At 32.8% G+C, this 27666-nt stretch overlaps 1 protein-coding gene across 1 annotated transcript in view; it reads right to left on the reverse strand.

The window, feature by feature from the left end:
- Nucleotides 1–3365: 3365 nt before the first annotated feature.
- LOC129219647 (protein phosphatase 1J-like) overlaps nucleotides 3366–27666 on the reverse strand; it is a 37408-nt gene continuing 13107 nt past the window's right edge. Inside the window, exons 4-11 of the mRNA XM_054853917.1 lie at nucleotides 22204–22386; nucleotides 18354–18466; nucleotides 18162–18246; nucleotides 15799–15917; nucleotides 13816–13879; nucleotides 12668–12775; nucleotides 11708–11871; nucleotides 3366–5780 (exon numbers count right to left, since the gene is read on the reverse strand). Of these exons, the coding sequence (XP_054709892.1) occupies nucleotides 5564–5780; nucleotides 11708–11871; nucleotides 12668–12775; nucleotides 13816–13879; nucleotides 15799–15917; nucleotides 18162–18246; nucleotides 18354–18466; nucleotides 22204–22386 (1053 nt within the window). The 3' untranslated portion in view covers nucleotides 3366–5563. The remainder of the gene's footprint in view (nucleotides 5781–11707; nucleotides 11872–12667; nucleotides 12776–13815; nucleotides 13880–15798; nucleotides 15918–18161; nucleotides 18247–18353; nucleotides 18467–22203; nucleotides 22387–27666) is intronic.

Raw genomic sequence — 27666 nt, forward strand, 5'->3', positions numbered from 1 at the left:
AGGAAAAAAATAAGAGGGTATGCGTTTAAAAAAAACGACTTTCATTTTTTTGGGACACCCTAGTGCTCAGGTTACCTTTATTTTCTGAGCCTTTTGATATATTTAGGATTTTAAAACTATTTTTCTTTCATGCAACTAAAGCTCATCTAACGTTTGGCTGCTTCTGGATACTCGGAATTAGTTAGTTCTATTTTTATTTGCTCAATTTCGGAAAAAGGTCCGTCCCCCAGTAACAGACACCGAAAACTCTGATGGTATCCAGTAACAGATAGGCTGAGTTCAGAATGAATGAACAAAATTCCCTTTTTTCTCTTCAAAATGTGCAAAAGTTCTTTATTTTTAGAATTAAATCTTTATTGAATTAAATGAATATGAAACACCAGCTGACCACATGGTGGTCGTTCAGATCCTTCCACCACTGCCTTGTTAACACCAACTGGCTCATAAAATTCACTCTGATAACTCTAGATGGTTGCACCGTATTCATGGGCTACAGCAACATCAGTTTTACCCGCCTAAAATTCTTAATAAAATCCAAACTTACGTCTGTTACTAGACCCTTGTCTGTTACCTCATATGCTAAGACAAAATAAAAAAAATATGCTCCTCTCTCTATTTGCAGAACAACATTCTTGATTTAGCCTCAGTGAACAATTTTAAAGATACATAAATAAAATTTAATACTTTAAAATATGCATAATTAGTTAAAAAAATATATTTAATTTACTAGTTACATCACTACAAACTTTTCCCTACCTTTTGCAAGAAAAAAAAAAACCTTTTTGCAGGTGGAGTTTCCAACGTCACACGTTTTACAACAAATGAGTACTTGACTCCTAGAGATAAGATAATGAAGAAAAACCCTAATTTTCTAGGACTTGAGATTTTTTTTTTTTTTTTTTGAAATTAAAGGTTTTTCAGGTTTCATACGCAATTTGAAAAAATTACTAAGATGTTTAAACTCAAAGATTAGCTTTGAAAGTAAAAAATAATAAATTCATGTTTGATAGCTATTTTTTGGAAACTAAGAAAAAGTGTAACATGTGTTCAAAATAAAACTTTAAATATAATACAATATAAACATGGGGAAATAACCAGTTAAAGAAACTTGGCTATACACAACTTTGACAATATTCAAATCCTTTTTCTAACTAAAGGATCGAGTTTTGTTCGTATATTACAATAATTTACAATCTAAGTCAAATAGTTTGATTATGAAATTCAACATTCTTTCTTCCCACAATACTGAAAGGAACATAATTGGTTAAAGCAGTTGAATCCAATATTTATACATAATATTTTTTTTAATCCATAATTTGTACATCCACAATAAATAGTCTCACTTTCTTGAATGTTTTTGGATGCTGTATATTTTTAAATATCACCAGTTTATTTTATTTATTTATTGTTAAGAAAACTTCTTGCAGAAATTCAGACATCATATTATTGTTCTGACATACAGCCTCCCTACATTCGCTATGCTTCTACTGGCCATAGCAATTTGTAAGGATGCCATGGAGGAAGCTGAAGAGATTTCTGTATTGCCACAATGTAAATTACAAATTTATTCATGACAATGCATCTCTGTTGTCTTGACAGTACTCTTCAGATACAGTGAAATCCTGTTACATTGAATACTGATGTAACAAAATATCCGTCACAACGAATAAAACGTTTGTCCTCGTTTTAAAAACCATTAAGTTAATGTATAAAAATATCATTTTAACAAAACAAATTTCTTTAAAAATTCGTTACAACGAAAAGTTTTTCTCAACATCAGTTTGAATCTTTTTTACTTAATGCTGTTTTTCGAAATTAAAAAAAGACTTTCACAAGTCCTAAAGTGAAAACTCCATTTGTATTTCCAAAACAGAGCCATTCAAGGTGGAAATCTGCTCATGCTGAAATGTAAGCTGATGTGTGACAACAAAAACCACTGCCTAGCCATGCATAATCGGTTTCTGCGCACCAAATCTGAGGCACCGTGCGAATTCGCATGGGGATCAATAAGATTTCAACTTTTTTTGTGGTCAGTATAAGTTGCATTTATAAATTAGAATCTTTTATAATGTCCTTTGGGACTAAGTCTCTCGTAAAACAGAAAATAATAATTATTGTGAGGACAACTGATGAATGAAAAGGCAGTGTTCAATATTTTTCTCTTTATTTTTACAGAATAGAGAGTTTAATTATATTTTAGACTGTTAGTAATGGTAAATGTTGCATGTTTAATTATATTAGAGAGAAAGAGAGCGTGGATTTGCAAAATTAACACTTTTATAAAAATACAGAAGGGTTTTTAAATAATTCCCTTACAACAAAAATTTTTATTGGATCTTTGGAGTTCCTTGTAACAGGATTACACTGTAGTTTCAGAATGTTGATAATTGCTGAACTATGTTTACTTAAGGAGTGTTATTTCAGTTTTCTTAAGATCCTAATAATTCGATATTGTTTAAAAATTTGCAAGAAGTTCATCATTTGATTAGTTTTGTCCACATTCTGCTGGTAATTGTATTATTTTATGATTTTTTTTTGCATTCACTATCAATAAATTTGGCATTTAAATTTCTTAGATAACTGTTATTAAAGTTATATATTTTATTTTCTTTAAAAGTTGGGATGATTTTACTGATTTTTAGAATTTGGTATTAAAAAGTCTATATTTACAGTTTAAATGATTTAAATGAATCAGAGATCACAGTATTAGCTAAATCCATTAAAAGCATTTTTAAGGAGAAAAATAAATATATTTACTACATACAGGGTTCATACTCTATTTGGATGAAAAAATTCCATGACTTTTCCAAGACTTTTTCATGACTTCAATGAAAATTTTCATGACCTCGTTACATGAAGAGAATAGCACTATTTAATCTCAAACTTGGTAATATTTTGAAATGAGCATTAGCAAAACGTCTAGTATATGAATGCCACAGCCTCATTGAAGCACTTACTCGTAATGGAAAAAATAGAAGTGCACACTTAAAAAACTAAACTATTCTTATTTGTCTTCATCATATAAATTTTCGTAAAGTAAAAATGCAGTGAAACAAATATGATGATGCTTAAATGTCTGATACTTTTTTTTTTAAAACAGGCAGAATGATATTGAATGGGACAAAGGTCATCACTAAGTTTCAATAAATTTGCTTCAAAAGTTACCTTTTAGTGTCAACAGTGTCTTTAATCATCCACGTAACTTGACAGTATTTTGGTTCTTTAAAGTAAAGCCACATAGTTTAGTTCTTTTTATGTTTTTAAACCAGATCTTTTTTGAAAAAAACATTCAGTAATGAATCAATCTTCTGATTCAAAAGTATATTTGTTTTGTTTACAAATTTGCACATTTTCAAATGCATATAAATTAATAGGTTCAGAAATTCCAGAACATGTTTAATTGACATTGAACGTAGTAGTGGGTCGCAAGGATTAGTTTTGCGTGCCGTATGTTGGGATTGGGAACTACTATTTTAGAGCATTAGAATTCCTCTATTTCTGTATTCTATCGCCTGACTTAAGATCTTTATTTTCTAAAACATTCAACAAATTAAGATAAACTCCGATAAATTTAATAATAAAGTCCTTACGAGTGAAGGAAGCGAACTTGCATGCAATTGACTTGCTTTTTTTTTTTTTTTGAGTGGGCATGGCAAAACTAAGAACGTGAAATTTTTCTACTACAGAATATGAAACATAAGAAGTGCTGAAAATAACAGAAAATTCAAAATAAGTAATGTCCAGGCAATAAAATCACATCGCAAAAAATGGCAAGCGGCTGCGACAGAAGTGGATGCAATGAGATTTCAAAATTCAGATTTGATTTTTGGAACGTTCAATTTTCCACTTTCAATAATTTTTATGTACTATACTGTTAAATCACTCAAGATTTCTAATGCTCTTTTAGCTACTGTTCCTTTCTCTTTGTCCAAGACATTTTTCCATGACTTGAAATAAATTTCCATGACTTTCAATGAAAATTTCAATTTTCCATGACTTTTCCAGGTCTGAAATTCTGTTATTTTTTTCCATGACTTTCCAGGATTTCCATGACCCGTACGAACCCTGTACATAACACAAAAGGATCAACTCATTCAGAAATGAATAATCCAATTTCAAAATATTAACTCTTTTCTAATCCAGTAGTAAGTTTCAGATAATGCACTAGCGCATCCAGAATTAACTTTCCGGGGAGGAGGTTCTTAACATTCCTTATATGTATACACTCAAACATGTTTTTGTGAGGTGGATAAGGACCGTAAAAAATGTTGAAAACTTCACGGGTAGCTGTGAAAAGTTTTGCAAAAGAAATTACCGCTAAATTGCACAAAAGTAAAAACAGCACAAAAACAGGTTTGAATGTATAAACTTGAGCGTTAAATTAGGATCGGCAATATATGTTAAAACTAAGGGCTCTGATCAGACATTGATTGCCAACTCCTTTTTCACTATCACAAGGAGATAACAAATTACAGATGGTATTTAAATACAATTTGTAGAGCTATTTTTGCATTAAGTAAGTGGAACATGCAAATCACTTTGCTTGGTGGTCTGATGAGGTTCATCTTGGGAGTCTTAAATTGTTTTTTCAAGTTAAGACAAAGGACACAAAGAATGAGTTTATGCATGCAAGGTAAACTAACATTCAATATTCTAATGAGAAGGTAATGTCATGATTTTAAAATATGTATCTTTAATGGCTGGAAGTGAATCATTTGCCGCACTTGGATAATGAAAATAAGTTTATGCATGTCGAAATAAAAAGCTACAAAAATCTATACTTTTTGTTCTATAAAGCTCTAGAGGGGGGGGGGGGAGACTTGCAATATTTCGGAGGTACTTATTATTACAATTTAAGACAAGAAGAATTATCGATCCTATATAATTTCTTAAATGGGTAATTATGTTGTAAGATCAGTGGTGCTGCTTATTGGTTTATTTACTTTCACACTCTCCATAACTCTAAGTCTAAGCAAATATCTTTTAACACATATGAAGGGTCCAGAACTCAAGTGAACCATATCAATGACATCTGATTTTTACAAAATAGTTCCATGTCCAAAAAAAAAAAAAAAAAAAAACATTAAAAAAGTGTTTATAAACTTATTACTTGCTGACATCCTTTGACATTAGAATGAATTAAAGACTTGGTTTACTGTCACATTGACATTACTTTTAGCCTCATCTAGAGCAAAAAAAAAAAAAAAAGGAAAAAAAAATGGTTCACTAATGCACAGAACCAATCATTCATTCTACTTTAAAATTCATTCTTAAATGCATAACAGCGCAAGTCAGACAGCACAATTTTTTTTTAATATCCCATGTAACTCTTTATAAACTTTCTTAAAACATAGGATTGTTTTGAAAAACTCATATCTCTTCTTTTCCATAGTTTATTTATAAAATATTAAGAAATTGGGTTATTCTTCTGAAGTCACTGTGTATAAATCTGCACATGGATACCCTGTGCTGGAGACAACTTCTTTAACAACAAAACTCAATATGAGAGTCGAATACCGTAAACTTCTCATTACTTAAATATAAAATCACGGCAGGCTAAACTTCACAACACCCTGAGTTGCGACTGTGACTGCATATAGGTTGCAAGTTCATCTCTGCTTTTTTCCCACTGTAAGTACTCCTCTTTGTATGGACGTAAAGGTATGACAAAGACGCTTATGTCATCTATGGTAGCTAATTTATTGTCTGCAGTTCGCCAATTCCTCTCCCTTAACTTGCCTCTTGAATGCATTACAAGATCTTGAGCTGCAGAAGTATACCTTGAAAGGAGGAACCAGAATTTTACAAAACACATTAGTTTAATTTTTTAAAAACTTTTTCTTTCTGTTATATTCATAACTAGTGGTATAGTTATGAATATAACCGTATAGGGTATAGGTAGGTTATATAGGTTATAGGTATATATATGCATTTATGAATATAATGCACAGCTTTGCCTGTAACAGAAAAATTAAAAGGTCTTTTAGTTCGCCTGTATACTTACAAATAATGGATGGTGAATTTTCTCGCCAATTGGCCAAACCCATGTTACGGTTCCACGTTATGATAATTTTGTAATTTACTTGTCCATCTTATGATAATTTTGTTCTTAAAACTGGAATAGAAAAAGAACCACATCGAATTTTCAGAAAATCGCTTTGAGATGCACACCCCCATGCTACAAACTAACTTTGTGCCAAATTTCATGAAAATCGGCCGAACGGTCTAGGCGCTATGCGCGTCACAGAGATCCGGACAGAGAGACTTTCAGCTTTATTATTAGTAACTAGTGGTACCCGCACGGCTTTGCCCGTAATAGAAAAATTAAGAGGTCTTTTGGTTCGCCTGTATATTTACAAATAATGTATGGTGAATCTTCTCGCCACTTGGCTTGTACCCATGTTACGGTTCCACGTTATGAAAATTTCGTATCTTGCCAATTGGCTTTTGCCCATGTTACGATTCCAGGTTATGATAATTTCGCAATTTACTCGCCCATCTTATATTTTTGTTCTTAAAATTGAAATAGAAAAAGAACCACAACGAATTTTCGAAAAATCGCTTCGAGGTACACACTTCCATGCTACAAACTAACTTTGTGCCAAATTTCATGAAAACCGACCGAACGGTCTAGGCGCTATGCGCGTCACAGACATCCTACAGATATCCTACAGACATCCAGACATCCTCCGGACAGAGAGAATTTTAGCTTTATTATTAGTAAAGAAGAATAGTGATCAAATAAAAACTTACACTTAGAGATGGGAATGGTCGGAAAAAAAAAACAACATTTTGGGAAAACATTTTTTCCTGAAGGGTTTTATTTCTACTCATGCAAAAATTGAAGTTTTAATATTTTAGCCACAAAATAATGTATTCAAAATTTAAGTTTTTATGCTCAGTATCCCACATGAAAACACTAATTTTGATAATGCAATCTGTTAAACAATTTAATTTCATCAAAGTATTGATTGCTGCTTTTTTAGCAAAACTGGGGCTTGCATTTAATGGTTGTGATACAGATATAAATTTGAGAGAATCAAATGTCAAATGTGGAGACATACACATATACAGTGAAACCTCCCTTAACGGACACTCCCGAATAACGGACACCTCTAATTAACGGACATTTTTGCAAGTCCCAGTCCCTCAATATAGGCCATTCCATGTAATTCACTCTGAATAACGGACACTCCGAATAACGGACAGTTATTTCACAAAAAATTTTCCTTGCGATCGTAGCACTTCCGTTTTTTTTTTCTTTTCACAGAATATCTTAGTAACTTGCTTGCCTTACAAAGCTTTTCATCCTCCACAACTGATATCCCCCCTCGTGGTTTCCTTATCACTGTTTCTTGGAATTAAAAGGGTGGTAATGGGCAGATGCAGCGTTTGGGGCTTAAAAGTTGAGGGCAAAAAAAAAAAAGAACTAAAAGGCATGGTACTTTTTGCGGGCAGCAAAAAATGAAAAAGAAAAAAAAGTCATAATTTTGTAACGGCTAGTTTTGAGAGTATTGAAGCAGATAAGTGAAAACTGATGTCAGGTCTAACAATTAACGAACGTTTTTCTTAAGATTTTAATGAATTTTGTAAACAATAACTATTCAAAAGTAAAGATAAAAAAGAGGAAACTGGGCGCTTTTTCTAACTTATGCTCCTGGGAGATGCAATTGAGCAGACCGGCGCACAGTGGGGCAGCCTAATGTTAATTTTGGACATTGGGCAGAAAATTAAACCATTTAGTTTTGAATTTTTACTGTTGTATTGATAAACTAAGAACATATTCCCACTAATCTTACTAGTTTTTAACATTATTACCCGAAGATAATACCTTGAATTCGAAGAATTAACTAGCTACTTCGTTAGAAGACAATTTAGTAAACAATAGATAAATTGTTTAAGAACTGTTCAAATTTAATAGTGTGATGTGCTGTGCTTTATGCACTCCTAATAAATAAGAAAAACACCCAAAAACATTTCTTAGAAAATACGAAAGTTTTGGAGATAATTTTCAAAGTATTTTGAATGTATTTTTGAATTACGAAAATCGCTAGCAAACGCTAAAAAAACTATTATATCCCAAGCATTGTAGAGAGTTTCAGCTTTCATAATCCGGTTTCAGTTTTTGCCTAAACCTGCCTATTCAAAAGATATTGAAAATTAAAGATAAGTAAATATTTTACTACGAGGACGACGAAACGAATACGAAATGAAGGTTGCACGAAACGTATTATTTACGTTGGTTTTTTTCACTTCAATCAAGTAAACATGTTTACAGTTTTCAGTTTGTTTACCTTTTATTGCAAATTATTTCAATTAAGTACTTCGAGGAATCAGTTTCATTGTGTCATTTGTCGACTGTGGGACAAAATCATATGAGATGCTTGGAAGCATGGTTTCGTTTGCTTATTTCGGGGACTACAAAAATTGGTACTATTTTGAGTTATAAGTGACAGCAGACGAAAAAGACACAATAATCTCCCAAAAATACTTCTCATAAATTGTATGTACACAATAACAAACCCATCAAAAAATGAGAAAAAATGAAAACAAGGAGCAGGCATATTTTGAAAAGATCAAAATATTATACATGTACATCAAGAAAAGTGTTTTTCTTCAAAAAGCAAACATTTGTCCTTAATAAACATCTAATTTCTTTTATTACATTCTATATTAGGAGAACTTACAGCAAGCTATTTACTTTTTAGAGCATTAAAAGCTATTTACTTTTGATTTTAGTCCAGCAAGTTGTCTAAAAAACAAAAGTAAACACTTTTCAATTTAAATATCCATTTAATACTTCACCAGATTTATCCAAAATAAATTCTGAAGGAATTATCAAGAATAATAGATGAAATTAAAAAATTTCATCTTTTATTCTGAAGTATCATCGTCAGAATCCCCAAGTTCAGCTATCCAATATCCGAAAGTAATCAGTGACGCTTCGGATGACTTGCATTTAACTATGGTGGATGGCAAAATTTGCAACTACTTAACGGAAACTACTTCCTCGATGCGTTGTTATATTTGCGACGCGTTACCTAAAGAAATGAATAATTTAAGTGTGGTGAACAAAAAAGAAATTAAAGAAGACCATTTTCGTTTTGGTTTATCACCTCTGCATTGTTGGATACGTTGTTTTGAATGCCTCATACACATTGCTTATAGGCTTCACTTCAAGGAGTGGAGTGCGAAGTCACCTGTCCACAAAGAATTGTTACAACAAAGAAAGGCAAGAATACAAAACGACTTTAAATCTAAGCTGGGGTTGATGGTAGATTATGTAAAACAAAGCCATGGAACATCCAACGACGGAAATACGTCACGAAAGTTCTTTGCGAATGCAGAATTATCAGCTTCCATAACCGGAATAAATCTAGACATGATAAAACGATTTTCAACGATTTTGCAAGTTATTTCATCTGGATTCACGATTAAATTTAAAAAATTTGAAATATATATGAAAGAGACAGCTCAGATGTATGTGAATTTATATGGTTGGTATTTTATGCCCGTTACAGTTCATAAATTACTTATACATGGACCCGAAATAGCTAAGTATGCTATAGTACCAATCGGTCAACTCTCCGAAGACGCTCAAGAGACAAACCATAAGTATTTTCGATCGTATAGGGAATTGCATTCAAGGAAAACGTTCAGAATAGATAACAATAGAGACGTTTTTAATAATTTATTAATCAATTCTGATTCTCTTATCTCAAATTTGCGTCCAAAGATTTGCAGTTTGCACCACGAAATGTCACAACAAGTGAAGAATTTGCTTGAAGATGATGGAATGGAAATTGGCTAAAATACTGTTATATATTTCTTTAAAAATTGTTTTTAAATGTTAATTAAATATTTTATTTTGAACTAATGACTTAGTATTTGATTATCTTTACATTTTAAATAACAAAATATTATCACATTTTTAAGTAGAAATTGGTTTTACTGAAATGTCCAAGCTCTCCGTACACTTGCCCCACTGTGCGGCGCCGGTAGTGGTCGGCTTTATGGCGCCGTGGTTTCGTTGGGTTGTTTAATTTTTAGACATGAAAAAGATTTGCCCATATTCAAGGTCATATTGCCAACTGTCAATCATGCAATAGTGATACTCGAGATAAAATCAATAAATTAACCATAAAAAAATGTGTGGGGGGGGGGGGAGGGGGGTTGCTCGGCCGAATCGCCGCCGTTGGTAATGCAAAAAAGAGATGTCAAACTGTTTTAACTGATTACTTTTAATTGATTAAATGCTTTTTAAGACAAGTGTGTGCTGTCAGTATACCTTTATTAAGAAAAAACAGATTAATTACATTTGACGTAAAATGTAGTAAACCTTTCGCAATTGTTTCGATTGTGTTCTACAAAGGAAACAACAGCCCATTTTGAAAAAGGTAAATTAAGTAATTCCTCCTAATAGCGGACACCTCCCAATAACGGACAAAACTTCTAGTCCCTTGACTGTCCGCTATTCGGAGGTTTCACTGTATAATGAAACTCTGAAATAAAAATAATAACTTTCTGGTCAAAATCTTACAATTTACCAAAAAAAAAAAAAAAAAAAAAAATCATATTTGGTTTAGAACCCTCTGACTAATGGGGTCATTCCAGACTCAAATTGGGTCTGTTTTCCAATTCACCATTGGTCCATTCACAAAATTCTGCATCATAAAATCGACCCATTTACAAAATATCAGATTATAAAAGCGGCCTCTTCCGTAAATTCCTTTAAAACAAAATGTGCTCAAGTGCCTACACCCCTCTTCCAGCTTTCCCCACTTTTTCTTACTCCCTGCTGCAACGCTGCAAGAAATGAGCATTTGAAGGAAAAGAGTTAGAGTGTGATTGCAAAGAAAAGATAAGTGAGAACTTTTTTACTACCTTAATGTCACCTGTTAGCTAAGAATTTCAATTTTAGGAATTTTTTTCAAAGCAATTTTAATTAATTTTTGAAATTTGAAACCTATATGTATGCATGATACTATTTATTACTGATTCAACATCCAACAGATGAGACAGAGAGGACTATTATGTTGATGAATTATTCACTCATGTAGACAACTTCGATCCACCTTTCATAAAACAAAGTCCTATCGAATTTAGTATTAGCAAGCAACTATTTTCAATATTCCAAATTCAAACAAACAATGGTTCATAATTGAAATCAACAATGCGAATAACGAACAAATAGAATCAGTGTCATAGAGAGCCAAGGCGGCCCTTATCAGTTATGTCGCCAGGACCCTTCCACCCCCACTCCCTTGAGAAAAAAAGAAAAGGGGGAAAAGGAGAAAAAAGTGGGAAAGAAGAAAAAAGGGGAGAAAAGAAAAAAATCAAAACTTTTTACTAGAAAAACAATTAACTCTATTTTAAGTGCCACAACAGTAAATACCAAAAGAGTAAATTTACTTAATCTTTAAGTTTTCTCTTAATCGGAGTTCCCCCCCCCCTTTCCTTCTTTTTTTTTCTGTCAGTGTCATGGGTCTCCCCAAGACCTGGGCCCCTAGTTACCAACTAGACTGACATTGCCTCTCATCGGGCCTGGATAGAATATTTATTCTTATAGCTAAAAATCTATATGTGATAGCAAATATGGATTCCCCATATGAAAGTACTGATTATCAAGTACTAACAGAATGTTTCAAGATAAAAAAAAATAATTAACAGTAAAAATAATGAGTGTTTTGTACTGAAGCTATTTTACCTATATTTATATCGTTGAGCATCGTTAGCAGGGAAGTGATCTAGAGACTTTTGTACAACCTCAGCTGCTTTTTCATTAGTAGTAACATCCCACAAACCATCAGTGCCCATAACAAGAACATCTGCATCTGTCAATTCTTCTTCAAGAAGATTGAAGATTTTTACCTAAAATCATGAAAACATAAATTTAGTAAGAAAAAAGATGGAAATTTTTTTGCTCAAGGGGGTCATGCTGAAGAATGCCCCCCCCCCCAAATGAACCCATGGTTTTGGGTACAAAAAATTTCTGAACCTACTTGAGTGCCAACACAAAATCGGCCAGAAATAATGCACCTAATAAGGCACAAATGTTACAAACTAATGTCAACAGCAGTGGAAAGAAGTAGTATTTCAAATATTTACTTTAAAAAATAATAAGCTAAAAAAACCACTGAAATCATTAAATTTTTATTCATAAAGTGCTCAAAACACAATGTGGGCTGATACTATTGCAATGGTTTAGAAGAGACGGGGGAGTCTCACGATCCCCATGACCCTCCCCTTGTATCCTCTTTTGCTTTTGAGAATGAAGTGGAGCTACGTTTGTAAGCTACATTTGTAACAAAGGCTGTTCATTCTTAGAAACTAGTGTTTTAAGTTTTACTGCAGACCTTGTAAACAATGTGTCTCTAGAATTTTTTTCAGCATTAACTCCTACAAAATAAATAGTTTTAAAGGCTAAGAATGAGCAGGAGTAAAAATTTTCACTTGCTTCTTGGGAACAACGTAATTATGATCCCCCTCCCCCCACCCAGCTTCAGCACTTAACGGCCATTTTAGAGTACTACTTTAGAAATAATGCATTTCACAAAAAATAATAATTTTACTATAAAAAATTAATTAGAAGATTTTCCAGAACCAGTTGACGAAGATATAGAGCATTTCGATTCCGTTTTCTATACGCTTAATGAAAAATACTTACTTCCGGTTCACATGACAAAAATGGTTTGATATCTATATCTGTATTCAAAGCTTTAAGATCATGATCACCAAATCCTCTTGTAACACCAATTGTTGCAAGCACACGACTCTAAAATTAATAGCATTTAAATATTTTAGTTAATATGTTTTAAAAGGTAATTGAAACAACAAGGATTAAATTAATTCATACTATAAATACAATAAAAATTAAAAACTTAAAATATCCCAAGCAGACAGTTACAGAAAGCAACCAAATAAAAGCATTCATCCTTTGTTCATTTTCATAACATTAGAGAGTTTAATGATTGAATATTTTTCCTTTTAGTTACAATTAGGAGAAATAGCTGTACAATATTTTTTTTTTTACCAAATCCATGTAAATTGGGAGGAGAAGGGACAACATTCATATATAAAAAAAATCTTTTTATGTCACATATTAGAAAATGTTAAAAACAAAGTGTACTTTTAACATAATTTATAATATTGAATATTTTCTATGACAGTTACATACGAGGGAAAATATCTGAGACATTATTTTTACCAAATTTATATAAATGAAGGAGACTTCTTTTCTTTTCTTTTAACAGTACTATTATTTTAACAAATACTACTATTTAATTAAAATGTTAAAAACCTCCCATCCTGACTTCAAATTAAAATGTACCTCGATGGCCATAACACAAATGAAATTTAAATATATTTAATTTTTTCCTAGATAATGGGAAAACAAGTAAAATAAAAGATAATCACAGCTACAAAGTTTTGCTTGTCACAAAAGCAGAACCAAGAGGGAAAAGTGAAACTACATATATACATCAAACTAAGCACTTCTTTTGAATTTGGTGTTAAAAATTTAAAACTTTTTCGCCTTTGTGAAACATACTAGAAAATCATGCAACATACTGATAGCCCAGTAAAACATATAGCAAGTTAAAATCAGTTAGCCTTGCTATGCGCTAAAAAGTAGCTTATGAAAAGTGTTTTTGGGAGTGGAATTGATAATGAGCAAGTCACTATTTATTATTAATACACAATATATATATAGTACACTGAATTATACCATAGAAAAAGTTAGCTTTGCTATGCTCTAAAAACGATGCTAATTTTATTATTAAAACTATAAATTAGAAACTGATGATGAGTACTTACTCGCTTCCCTTCTCCATAAATTAAAGGGAACTTTAAATCTTCCATAGTGATTGATTTATAAGACCTAAAATTAAGAAAGAAAAAAAGCATGAGGAAATTTCGATTTCATTGATTTTCATGATTGCATAGAAGCAACAAATTAGAACCATATTTTACTGAAAAATAAAAATATACATTGATGGCTAAAACTGTGGCACTTTTTGAATTCTTTCTTTAAAATTTATACGTGTTTTAAAAATTTTACGTTGTGTACAATGCAACTTTGTACAAATAATTTGAAAGAGAATTTAATAATGTAACTTTATTAAAAATGAAGATGTTGTTGGTTTTCCAAGAAAAGAATTTTGAGAACTTTTCCTGAGGAAAAACAAAAAATCCCAAAAGTACTTTAACAGAACTCTTTTTGCCTGTGACATTTTAAAAGAAATATTTTATAATCTAGCTGTATTATTGTTTCATATTCAAGAAATAGTTGAATAGTATTCCAGAAATAGTTGCATATTGAAAAAAAACCCCACTAATTTCTTACTTAAGTAACTGCAATAAATGGTTACATTTTAGAAAAAGGAAAAACTAATGCAAGAAAAACAAAATTCCAGATTCAAATCTTAAAAAAAAAAAAAAAAAAAAAAAATGCTGCAAGAAATTAAAAAGCAATCTTTTATTGATATTGATTCAGGTTAAAAGCAGCAATTAACAAAAAAACAAATCTCGTATACTAACCCATTCTAAACTTAAGTACTGCAAAAATAAAACCTTTTCATAGACAAGATTGATTCACACACATTTCCGATCATCTTTGAAACATGTTGATTACATTTTGTCTTCCTTCCTTTTAAAACAGTTTTTTTCTACATAACACAGTAAAATGCTCAAATACACACGCACACTAGGGTGTCCAAAAAAAAAATGAAAGTCCACATTTCAAGTCACACACAATCCAATATTTTTCCTTTTAGGTCAAAACCACTGTAAAAAAAGTTTCATATAGTTTGAACAATGGCAACTCGTGCTGACTTGTTCCCGAATGTGTAAACCATCTGTTTACTAAGCTGAATATTTTTTTTTTGGATTTTGATAAAATGTTGCCCTTATAGCACCCCCCCCCCCCATGTACCACAAAAATATTTATCCTAATTAAAAAATATTTAGGTGCAAATCAGGAGGCTTAAAATTTATGCTTTTCTTCAAAAAATGGAATTTTTTTTATTTATCTTTTAAAAAATTACACATACATTTCACTAAAATATCAAGTTAAAAAATCATTGGTGAACACATTTTCAAATCAACATTTGCAAATGAATAAAAAAAAAAAATACTTAAACTTGAAAAAATCTATAGTTTGAGTACTATGTTCTTAAATATTGCAATAGAGCAAACATTTATATTTAGCGCTAATCACCAAGTATACTGTTTATATTTTTCTTTTTAAAATACATCTCATATTTTTATGTAAATGTATAGAAAAAAATCAATTTTTTGAAGAAAATTATAAATTTAAGGTCTTCTGCTGGACACCTAAATATTTATCAATTTGGAAAGATATTTCTGTGATATACATAGGGGTATAGGAGCAACGTTTTAACAACATGAAATTTCAAACTTCCGAAAAAAAATATTTTGATTCAGCATAGTACGCATACTTTCAGGAAGCAAGTCGGCATGGATTGCTGTTGTTCAAATCATATGAAACTTTTTCCACAATTGTTTTGACCTAAAAGGAAAAATATAAGAGGGTGTGCGACTGAAGAAATCAACTCTCGTTTTTTTGGGACACCCTAACGTACACATCATATGAGCCATGAGTTGTATTCGCCACATCAGCAGTTTTAAAACTTTTTCTCATAAGGATGTGGAGCTTATGCCCAAAAATATAGTACAAATTTAAATGAAAGATGATTCAGAATAACTGCTTTGTAAGGTGCATGAATGATTTTATCAATATTTTTCAATACAAGATGAAAATAAGAGAGGAAAAGTTACCATCCTGTCATATAAGCATCTCTGTACAATATTTTATCTCCCAAATCTTTCCTGGCTGGACGTCGGGCAAATTCTAAATGTGTAAATTCTCCTCCAAGAAGTTCAGGTCGCAACTGCCCCTAAAATTTAATAAGAATATAAGGAAAAGTGTATTGATTTAAAAGTAGCAAACTAGTAAAATCAAAAGTGAATAATACCAGAACATTTAAAAGAAATTTTTCACTCCCCAACTCAACATTAATAAGAGTTACACATCTTAAATGCTAAATTATAGCATATAGATAGTTCTATATTGGCATTGGAGTTTTTTTAAAATGCAGCCTATCTTGCCCTCCTTGAAACATGGCACTCGTTCTGCTAGCATCTAAGCAGGCGAAAAAACATTTTTAAGAAAGCAAATGCAGATCCAGCATGACCCCCCTAAGCAAGGGCGCCCATATATGGGGACAAAGGGGGCTCAACCCCCCCCCTTTGAAATTAGAACTTCCTTGCTTTTAGTACTTTTTTCTTTGCAAAAATGTAAAAACCTTTATTCTCCAGTCATTAATGAATAAGTTATTAAAAATAAAATATTTTAATGACTCTAATCTGTCCTGAAATCAGTTTCCATGGAGAAAATACCCCCCTAACCCCATGGGGAAAATATCCGAGCCCCTCCTTACAATTTTGCATATGGGCACCCTTGCCCCTAAGAGACCAAATATAGCCTAAAGCTGGATTTTAGGGTTTTATATTACCCTAGACCACCTTTGTGTGGCTGAAAATTACTTTGGCCACCTTCTGCTCACCAAAATCAGAAGCTGGAGGATTCACTCTTGCTCAGAAAGCCAGAGAACAACCCCATGAATGAGTGTCTGATAAAATTAAAAAAAAAAAAAAATTAAATATAAATGTCGTCAGTTATGTTAGCCCATTTTTCAGAACTCCACTTTTCATTTGCACAAAATACCTTGAAATGAGCAGCCCAGAAAAAAGACCCCCTCCCCCCAAGAAAACATAAGAAAAACTACCAAGCATGCAAATAAATTAAAAGGAAATTTTCAGGATGACAAATGACATTTTCTCAATAATTTGTTTAAAATGTAACAAGACATTTTGTTCTGGAAAAGAGCAAGTCTATTAATGGCTTGGATACTGTCAGAATTTGAAATAGTAATAGCTATTTGTTTCATGCTTTGTGAACATTTTTGTGGGTTTCTTCTTGTAAAACCATTCCATATGAATAATAGTGCCAGAAAGAAATGTATTATTTATTAACTTAATATCTATAGCGCATAAAAAAGCAAGATTTAGAGAAAGCATAAGAATTATCAATATATATATATATATATTGATTACATCCTTCAAATAATTAAAAGGGTAAAACATTCAACTATTTGCTCTTTCGAGCATACGAACTCTAAATCTCCAGGAGGGTGAGCATCTTACAAAAGGAGGAATTGCGGTCCTTCTGGAGTGCAGAACAGTCAAAGAGGTGCCCGCCACTCATGTTAACTCCTTCGTCACACAAAATGCAGTTAAGAGAGTCCACCAGTCTAACGCAATGTAGATGAGCCAGAAGGAGGTCATATCCTGTCTGCAGACAGAAGGAAGAGACCCCTATAGCTCAAGGTAGGATCCTGGGAATGCAAAGATTAACCCTCGGTTTGCCAACAATTTCCCCCCTGCTTGAGCTTGTATGGTGTTCATGAATTTTTTGCTTGAGCAAAAGTTTGATTCTTCGCAGATTTGCAGGGGACAGGAGGGGTCAAGCCTCTTCTGCAAGAGTGTTTGCATTTTTATTACCCCATAAGCCACAATGGCTTGGAATCCATTGTAAAATGATCTCCTTACTGGAAGTTAGGAGAGTATTGATAATGTTCTTGCATTCGAATTCAATAGTAGTATGAAGCAGATTATAGGATGAAATAGTATAGATTGCAGCCTGGCAGTCAAAGAAGAGCACAGAATTATCAATATGAACAAGTATTTCTTATTAAACTTGCTATTGGCACCAACAATGTTATGTTATATTTCAAATTTTATAAACTTGGTAAGGAAAAGTAAATTTCTCTTCTCCTTTGCAATCTTTGGGCATTAAAAAAAACCCATATTAATGCATGCTTTTACATAGGCATGTAATTAAATTGCGGATATGTTCTACATTATTCTTTCTACATATTTACAGAAAGGTAGAAGAATGATTTTAATCATATAAGTCTGAGAATAATTTCCTCAAGACTAAATCCTATTAAATAAATCAAAAGGGAAATAAGATTTTTAGGATTCTGTGAAACAAGGAAAATTTAAAAGCTTTCTGGGCACAACCAAGTATGAACCTAAAATTTGTCAATATGGTAAGTACTGAAAAATGTTTGGCTTACCAATTTACGTATCCGATTTCTCTCGGTTTCAGGCGTAAAATCATTTGACATGGGGAAAGTTTTGGGACCACGACAAAGAACAGCTCTGTAAATACAGAAAACTATGCTTCATTATTAAGAAATTAACACTTTCTTCATTAATTTTTAGCAGTGATTATAAGCTCAAAAACCATAGAAGAAAAAATAAATTACCTGCTATCTCCGGCATTAGCTACAAAAAGTTTGCCAAACATAAAAACAGCAACTAAAGAAGTACAGCCTCCTGTCATTGTGTAATGTTTTTTATCAATGGAAATGAGTCTGTCCTGTAAAAAGTGCATAACAGCAAAACATTAAACTTTTTGCAAGAAAGAAAATAAAAAATAGAGAGCAGAAGAAAAAAAAAGACAAAATCATCAAAAATAATCAAATTATACCTTAAAATAATATTTTCAGAAATCAATTTTGGAGACATATATCAAATTATTAAAACAAGATCAAATTTTTTTCAATTATCGTGGTGATTATTTTTATTGTATGCAGTACAATTTTGAAAGATCAGACTTTTAAAATACAGAAACCATAAAATCTGAATCAATTTTGCATTTTAAAAAAGTGGAATTGTTTTTAGCCAATTAAAGCAATTTATCAGTTTGTAAACCAGCTCTTAAACTGTTCAGTCAAGGGTCCCACAAAACTTTCATCACTTCTTTTGATTAAAATTAGGCATTCGAAAAGTCAATAAAAATAAGATTGAATGTAGCTTTTAATCAGTAATGATAATATCTGTATCTGACAGTATTTACATCTGAACGAACAGTAGAGAAAATATCAAAATGAGTTTTGGAGTAATATTTATTTATAGCTTTTGATTGTTTCAGGTGGGTACAAAGAATACAAAACTTTTATTCAGTCACCATCTAATCCATCCTAGAAACATAACTTAAACTAGTACTGTTATTGAATGCTTGAGCATTTTGAAAAATGACTATTCCCAATGTCATAAAAGGGAGTGTTGACACTTTCACCATATGAAATTAGTACATTATCGGAGTTAAACAGGATTTTCCATTCATGTGTCAACAATGAAAATCTGAACAGACTTGATACTAAACCTCACACGAGAATTCAACTTCTATATACACAGTTCTGTTAAGTATATCTGTATCACTACACTTCTGAATAAGATGTTTAAAGATACTTTGAGCAATTTGCTGTCATTTTTTGAAGATACTTTTTGAGGATGATAAATACGCTTTGGAATAATTTTCTCTTTGGTTGCAAGCTTGGGCGTAGCCAGAGGGGGGGGGGGCAGGGAAGGGCTAATTCTCTTCCCTAGAGGATAACCTCTGATCGCCAAGCTCTTCCTTAATGTCTCCAAGAATAATTTGAAATTGCATTTCAAGAGTTCAATTTGAAAAATTTATGGTGGGGAGAAAATCCAGATAATCCAAATTCATGACTAGTTTGGATTGTCAAGGTATTGCTGCAATTGCAAAGCTTGAAAGTAAGAAAAGATTACACCTATACAACTTTTTTCTCAGAAGTTCAGCTTTACAAACAAATAGTTGCACCCCCTAGTGAAGAAGTCAATAGGACACAATGGAAATTTTGTAGTACCTGTAATTTGTTTCAACAAAGTAACAAACAACAGACAATAAAGTATGAAAAAAGCATAACCAGTTTTTAAAAAACCAAACAATATGCTTTTTAATACTCAGATTATTTTTTTTTTCTGCTTGTGTAGCAGAAGAAATTATAATTATTTTATTGAATTCCCCCTTTTTTAGTTTTAAGAACAGTGAACATACTATATGACAATAATCATTATTGTATCCACTGAGGATATTTCAGAAGGTGTAGATAACTGATCTCTATACTTTCTGCTTCTAAGGCTTAGCAGAAAAGATTCTTTTTAAGGCCACACAAGAAAAGAAATGAAGCATTTCAGAATTAAGAAAGAAACTTTGCAAAAATGACCAAGTGAACTTAATCCCAAGTTTTGACTTAGTAAATGAAGATAAGTACAAAAAGAGTAACAACAGAGAGAGAGAGAGAGGTCCTTGAATGCTTTTTACTTGTTGGTTCATAGAAAGATGCGCTCAAGGGTTGCCTTTTACAAATGCTTTTTGAAGAAAGCAAGTGAAAGGCAAAAGGTGGAAAGATGAACACAAGATATTTAATTCATAAAGAATACTAATCTGTTGTCAAAATCATAGGTATAATTGTGTCAACTAATACTTTTGATTTACTGAGATGTAGGTAAGGATTTCCCTTGGCAGGGAATTTTCTTCAGCATTTATGTTTTTTAAACCTCTGTGTGTTAAATGAATCAATTAACCAACGTTTTGATGCACAAAAATTACAACAGACACATGTTTTGGTGCTACAAGGAACACCTTTTTCAATGCAAAGAAGTGTGAGCTTTTGGATGAAAAGTCACCAAAATGTTGGTTAATTTATTCATTTATTTTCAAGCACAAAGGTATTTATTCTTTATATCATTACCTTTGTGTGTGTTTGGAAGTCATCTATCTAGCAAGATAGATAGGGCAAGAGTGAGGAGAAAAAATTGCCTCATTTTTTTTCTGATCTACTTAATTGACAAAGAGAGTCTTGGTCTGCAGCCAATGTGATACATTTTTCTCTTTTGAAGTATCAAGAATAGAGTTGAATTTTGAAGGAAGGGATGAACACTATTTTGACTGAATTTCAGAACAACAGTTTTCAAACAGAAAAAAATATACTTTTCTATCTCATTTTTTTTTTCCATTTTAAGGAAAATAATTTTTATAAAAAGTTTTGCTTTCAAAAAATGATTTTCTAATGTATTTTGATACAAGTGGATTTGACAGTAGTTTTAAAAACATTAGCCAGCTGATAACATTAACCAAGATCACATAAAAATGCATCACTGCATTAAAAAAAAAAAAAATTAAACATAAATTGAAAATAATAAATGTATAGTCAGCACAAGACAAAATTTCTCTTTAGGAATAAGCGAATTTTGAATGAGCCAAGAATATTTTGGAATAAATCCCTCCGAAAACATTTTGTTACAGAAACAAGCACACATATATGAAAAGAAAACAATTTAAACAGAGATAATTTTTTATCATTTAGCAAATCAACTAAATTCAAATAAAATTTAGATAGTTCAAAATATTCATGGATTATTTGTTTAAAGAAATTTTTCACAATATTTTTAAAGAAAAAGACTTATCAAACTTTCAACTATTCTTTACTACTTAGCAGGGTTAGTTATTATTATAATATTAATAAGGAAATAGATATTTAGTAATTAACTTGCATGATATCACCAAAATTTTAGGAAAAGCTACGTACAAATAATGAAAAATCATCATAACTTTGAACAATGACAATGTTTCTTAAATTAAAAAAAAAATCAACAAAAATTCCATAATTTTCAGACAAACATCTAACTTTTAAGATTGATTTTACCATCAAAAATTTTCATAAATTTAAGATAAACACTGGTGAAACTTGATGCAAATGGAGTAAAATTTTCAAGAGGGAGTATGACAAAATGACAGTGAATGCAATCAGATTTTTATAAGTAGTAAAAGCGTAAAAGCATAAAAAACAGCTGAAATTCATAAATTTTAAGCCTTATCCAGAAAATCTTTAATAATGCCCCGAGTATGTACACACGTTTATTAAGTATGTATGTTAATAAAACTCAAAATCCATGACTAATTGTCAATTTCCATGATTGAGCATATTTTGCTGAAAATCTTGAATTTTCATGACCAATTTCAAACATGGTTGAAAAGCATAACTTTTCCAGTTGCATGAACACCTTGTTGATTACAACAGCTCACTGTCTGACTGCTGTTGAAATGAGTTGAGTTGTTCCCTTAAAAGTAGAAGTCACTGACAACACAAATAATTTGAAATATCCATTTACACACAAATAAAAATTTTTAAATTATTCTTTAGTTCTTTAGGAAAATACATCAAAATACAGCGAGATAGACACTTTTAATTTTATCATTAGTAAGGAAGCAATGCAATTATAATACATAGCATATAAAATAGTCACCATGTCCCAAAATGCCGATTCTAAAGCACCTGCTATTAAAGAATCAGGAGTAACATCTCTGTTTGAAGAAAAGCCTTGAAAACCAGGAGGCTGTGAGATATTTCTTTCATTACCTCCTTTTGCAACTAAATTCAACTGAGCTTGGGGCATTATTAGTAAGTCAGCCACATCTTGTAATTTTTCCTGAGAAAATAAAAGATAAAGTAACATTAAAAAACATGCTTAATTTTACATGAAGTAAATATACTTTCAAGAATATATTTTTATGCTTTTAAGATGACAAACAATTTGAAACACATTCTATGTTACAGTTACGTAAGATCATTTTAAGTTGTAGAGTATATTTCTCCCCAGTGCCATGACAAAAAGTCAAGGTCTTAGGCATAAGCTCATTGCATTAATTTAACTTTCATGCTGCAGCAAACTTATATTTCACATTTTACATGACAGTAAAGATCTTTAGCATAGACACAAGATATTTTTTGCAATAATAATAAATTCTATATATATATCAATGGACATAGAGTTAATTATTAATCAAGCAAGCTGAAGTAATAGGTACAAATTTCTTTTTGTTAGCATAGCAAGGTAAAAATATAAGGTATTTGAGCACAAAATTAAAAACTACAATTACTGTAATTATAATATAATATAGTGTAATAATTATAGTAAAATTACAATAATCTTTTTTCATACCTTATTAACTGTAGGTATACAAAAAAAAAAAACATTAGGGCCGTTTTCCACTTTCCACTCCGGAAAAAACCTACTTTTCACCGCATTCCATTTATTAGCGGGTTTTTTGTGGAATCTTTCTACTCCTGCTAGCTTCTGGAGTGAAAGCGGTGTTTTTACCCGGAATGCATTACGCAAAACAAGTTTGTCTACTATCTGCTAAGAATGCTGGGTAAAAACTGCTTCCTCTGGTACAATGGGAGAACCTCTTTTTACATGGAAACGGGGAATTTTTCAATCGGGTTTTTTGCGGAGCCAGAGAGGGGATTTACCGGTTGAAAAGTAAGTTGTGAACAAGGCTAGTGGGTAGACAATATTTTTGGTAAAACAATGCCATTTGCTTGCAATCGTGTATCCATGAAAGCAAAAGGTGAATTTTTTCATTAATTTATCAACCAATTTTGAAAATAATCAATGTTCAACATTGATATTAAGTAACTACTAGTCGACCCGTGCGGAACTCTGTGCTTCGAATCGTTTCATAAGGCATTTTGCTCTTTAAAAATTTCAAAGGAAGAACATTATGAAGAAGAACCGAAAAAAAGTAAGCGCAGAAGAGAAGGCATGTAATTTAAAGACATCAGTAACAAAACCTCGTTAAATACAACGTTGTGATAATTTGATCATCGCTCACCTTTCAGTCATACATATTTTCAATGCAAACATAAATATCATTAAAAGTGTGGCTGAGTAGTGACTCGTAAAAAAGCAATAATTGTGCAGGTGAAAAAACAGGTTGTGGCAAATACAGTAGTAAAAAACAGCAAAAAAGCTTTTTGCCAAAAAAAAAATAATAATAATAAGAATAAGAATAAGATCATGCCTCTATGTTTTGTCATTAACCAGCATGATACGATTAAAATTATTCGTGAAGCATGGAATTTGATTAAAGAATGACGAAGATCTCACGTAGCGATTGAAACAAACATTCTAGAGAAGTAATAAATTAGATTGAAAATACGTGTTTTTATCTTTGAATATTGAACTATTTCACATAGAAGGTTGCTTTAACCGTTACGACTTAAATACCTGCACATATTTCTCTTTTAATTGAATTCTTAAAATTCAAAACCAAAACCAGTTGAACAGAGTTCATTTTTTAAGTGTAATTTTTCGAACGTAGACAAAATGTATTTTTTTTTCAGAAGAAAGCAGAGGAGTAGAAAATGATTTCTTGCTAATGAAGTCAATAATAATTTTAATGCTTTATATCGTATTCGCGCGGATAAAAAATTCAAGGTTTACTGAGTGAAACTCGTAGTTTTAATTTGGCGTAGTATTTTTTCATTTGTACAAAAGGTCGAACACTGCTATTAGAAACATCTACATTTCAGCATACAATGAAAATGTTTTTCTGCACAAAAAGGATTTCCTTTAGGTAAATCTAATACTTTTTTATGCTTACATCATGCTGAGTGGTCTGGATGTAGTCAAAGCTTAAAAAAAGGAAGAACACTCTTCAATTAACAATCGACTTATCTGAATGATAACTATAGCCTGTATAAAGGAGTCGAAACACCGAGTAGCATTCCCACTGCATTTATTTTATTAGGTTTGTATGTTATGAGTACATGTAATGCATAACACTAATATAAATTTGATATTATGTCGGACAGCCCAAACTTGCCCGAAGTTCAGATAGTTTATAGCCGAACGCTTTATCGAAAAAAACTAAAATCAATTTAACCGAACAACTAAGTCCAGTGCTTTTAAGTTTTATTAAAATATGAACACACACACACAGGCTATTTTTTTTATTATTTTTTTTTCATTTTTTTTTTTGCCGAAAGCTACGTAAAAAATTGGAAAACTGCATTAGAACTTAGCTTTAAAAAAATGCATAAGAACTACAGGCTGCATCAAGGTTTTGAAACAGCAAGGGGCATTTTTGAAAACTTTATTTTTCGACCGTAAGTCTATTTTTCGTCATAAGCCACCCTGATAAGTTTTAAAATGAGAGGGGAATAATATATACTGTTACAAATTCTGTAAATAGTAATTATTGTAGGAACGTAACCTGTAAATAGTTTCCCGTAATGAATATACAACCCCTTTTTCATATGGCTAAAATATACGACCCCTATTTTATTTTTCTTTTCATTGATAACGGTCTACGCATTTCGGGAAGCCGAAGGAAACGTGTAGAATGTTGTGGAAAATTCTTTTCGGTGTATTTAAGCCGTTAGCGATGGATAAACAGTCAGTTTCGATTGAGGATTTCGAACTGAGCGAGAGCATTTTGCTCTGTTTATAGCGAGGCATTTCGCTGTGTTGTTTTCGTATTTGGAAGTAAATACGTGTGTAAACGTTGAGTTTACGGTGTTGTGTGATAATTGCTTAATTGCTGATGAATAACTTAGCAGTTGTTGAAGATCTTTCCTGTACATAGTGTAAATAAATTTCCTGTGTTTTTATCAAGAACTGTGTCTTCATTTCAAGAAAGTGGAAGTCGCACCGAATCCGTTACAATTTGGCGCCCAACGTGGGGCTTCTTCTGGACTTTCTTGGAGTAAGTGACTTTGGACATTTTTTCATAAAGACTTTTTTTTGAATTAGGACTTTATTTTTATGGTGATTACTCGCGCAATGGATGAACAATTAAAACAACTTCTTGACGCAATCACCTCTGTGAAGAGTGATATGGCGGCTAATCAAGAACAATTAAAAAATGATATGGCGGCTAATCAAGAACAATTAAAAAATGATCTGACTGCAAGTATGTTGGCAAATCAAGACCAGTTAAAAAGCGATTTAACGGTGCTGAAAAAGGACTTAACGTCTAACCAAGAAGAAATTAAAAACGACCTTATTTCGGTAAAGACTGTGATGGAAAATAAATTTAATGACATAGAGCATCGAGTTGATGCTATTGAAGAAAAATTTAATACCGTTGAAAGCCGATTCAATGCTGTAGAAAATAAATTTGAAGATGAAGATAGAAGATTTCATCTACTAAAAGAGGAGATCTTTAAGGACGTGGAAAGGAGATTGGCGACCGCGGAAAGCAGCTCTGTACAGTTTGGCGCTCCCACATCGGTTGCTCGACCGTCCATTAAACTTGCCACCTTTGATGGGAAAACTTCGTGGCAGGTTTACAAAACTCAGTTCATGATAGTGGCGGAAGCGAACGGATGGGACTCTGCTGCCAAGGCCTGCCATCTTGCAGCATCCCTGAGAGGTGACGCAGCGGACATTCTTCAGACCCTTCCGGACGGCCAGCGCCTGGATTTCGCCGCCCTCACATCTGCGTTGGAGCTTCGCTTCGGTGAGAAGTGCCAGAAAGATTTCAGCCGACTCCAGTTGAAGTCCCGTTTCCAGAAAACCGGGGAAACCCTGCAAGAGCTTGCGGCGGACATCGAGAGACTGTCTCATCTTGCTTTTTACGATTGCCCTGCGGATGTTCGAGACAACCTGGCACTCAACTACTACATCGACGGGGTTCGAGATCCGGAAATCCAGAAAGCTCTACGGATGGCGGATGTCAAAGACCTGAATTCTGCCGTTGTGTATGCGATGAGATACGAGGCCGCCCAAGAAGCAACCCGTGTGGATCGCCTTCGAATCCGGACTCAGGAAGCTGATGAATCTGATTCCAGGTCGTCCCACCTCGCTGAACTTGAGAGACAACTCGGTGACTTGACAAGACATTTGAGCAGCATAACAGCCCAAAAGAAACAAGAGCAGAAGTGCTGGAAATGCGGTAGTGAAGGACACCTGCGAAGGAGTTGTCCGGCTCGCCAAGCTACGCGAGGGAAGGAAATCACCACCACTAAAGCTCTGCAGATTTCCTCTTCTAGTAGTGGCAGTGATGGACTTTTCATTTACGCACATGTAAATGGGAACCCCTGCAGACTGATTGTTGACACTGGAGCCAATGTGACAATCATTAGGACAGATGTGGCTCGTGAATTTGGATTGAAACTGCTGTGGACCTCGCCACGCGTAAGTCTCCAGACTGTGACAGGTGACAAAATTGAGATTGACGGTAAAGTGGACTTGGAAATAGTGTTTGGGAATGCCACCTACCATCATACGGCATTCGTTGCTAATATCACGGACCCCTTCATTCTCGGATTGGACTTTTTGAAGAAATATGACTTCACTCTCGACTTCAAGACTAATGAGCTGCACTCGATGAGAGAAGACATAGCCGTTTTCCCCGCAGAAAGTGATGTAAAATCCGCTCATCAAATAATAGCCCGAACAGATTTATCGATTCCCTCAAGGTCAGAATCATTAATACCCGGCTCCATTGAAGAAACCAATAGTTTTCGATTTGGACTCATTGAATACCCTAACCTAAGCAATAGCCTAAAAGGAGTGCTGGTAGCATCTACGCTTGTGGACCTTTCTAAGGATGTAATTCCCGTGAGAGTCGCCAACGTGAGTGAAAGGCCAAGGAATATCCGGAAAGGTGAAGTGTTAGCAACTTGTACTCCAGTAAACTGCATCATTAGAAGAATCAATTCCCCCGAGACTGTGTCTTCTGAGTCCTTGACGTCGAAGTTAATTGGGAGTGCGCCATTATCGAAAGATCAAAGAACTGCTGCGGAACAATTGGTGGACGACTTCAAGCATCTGTTTTCATCTACATCGGAGGATGTTGGCCGTACGAATTTAACGCAGCATAGGATTTACACTGGAGAACACCTCCCTATTAAACAGCATCCAAGACGACTACCGTTCGCCAAGAAGGAAGAGGTTGAGACCCTCCTGAAAGAGATGAAG

Source organism: Uloborus diversus, chromosome 4, assembly GCF_026930045.1.
Source record: "Uloborus diversus isolate 005 chromosome 4, Udiv.v.3.1, whole genome shotgun sequence".
Taxonomy (NCBI): Eukaryota; Metazoa; Arthropoda; class Arachnida; order Araneae; family Uloboridae; genus Uloborus; species Uloborus diversus.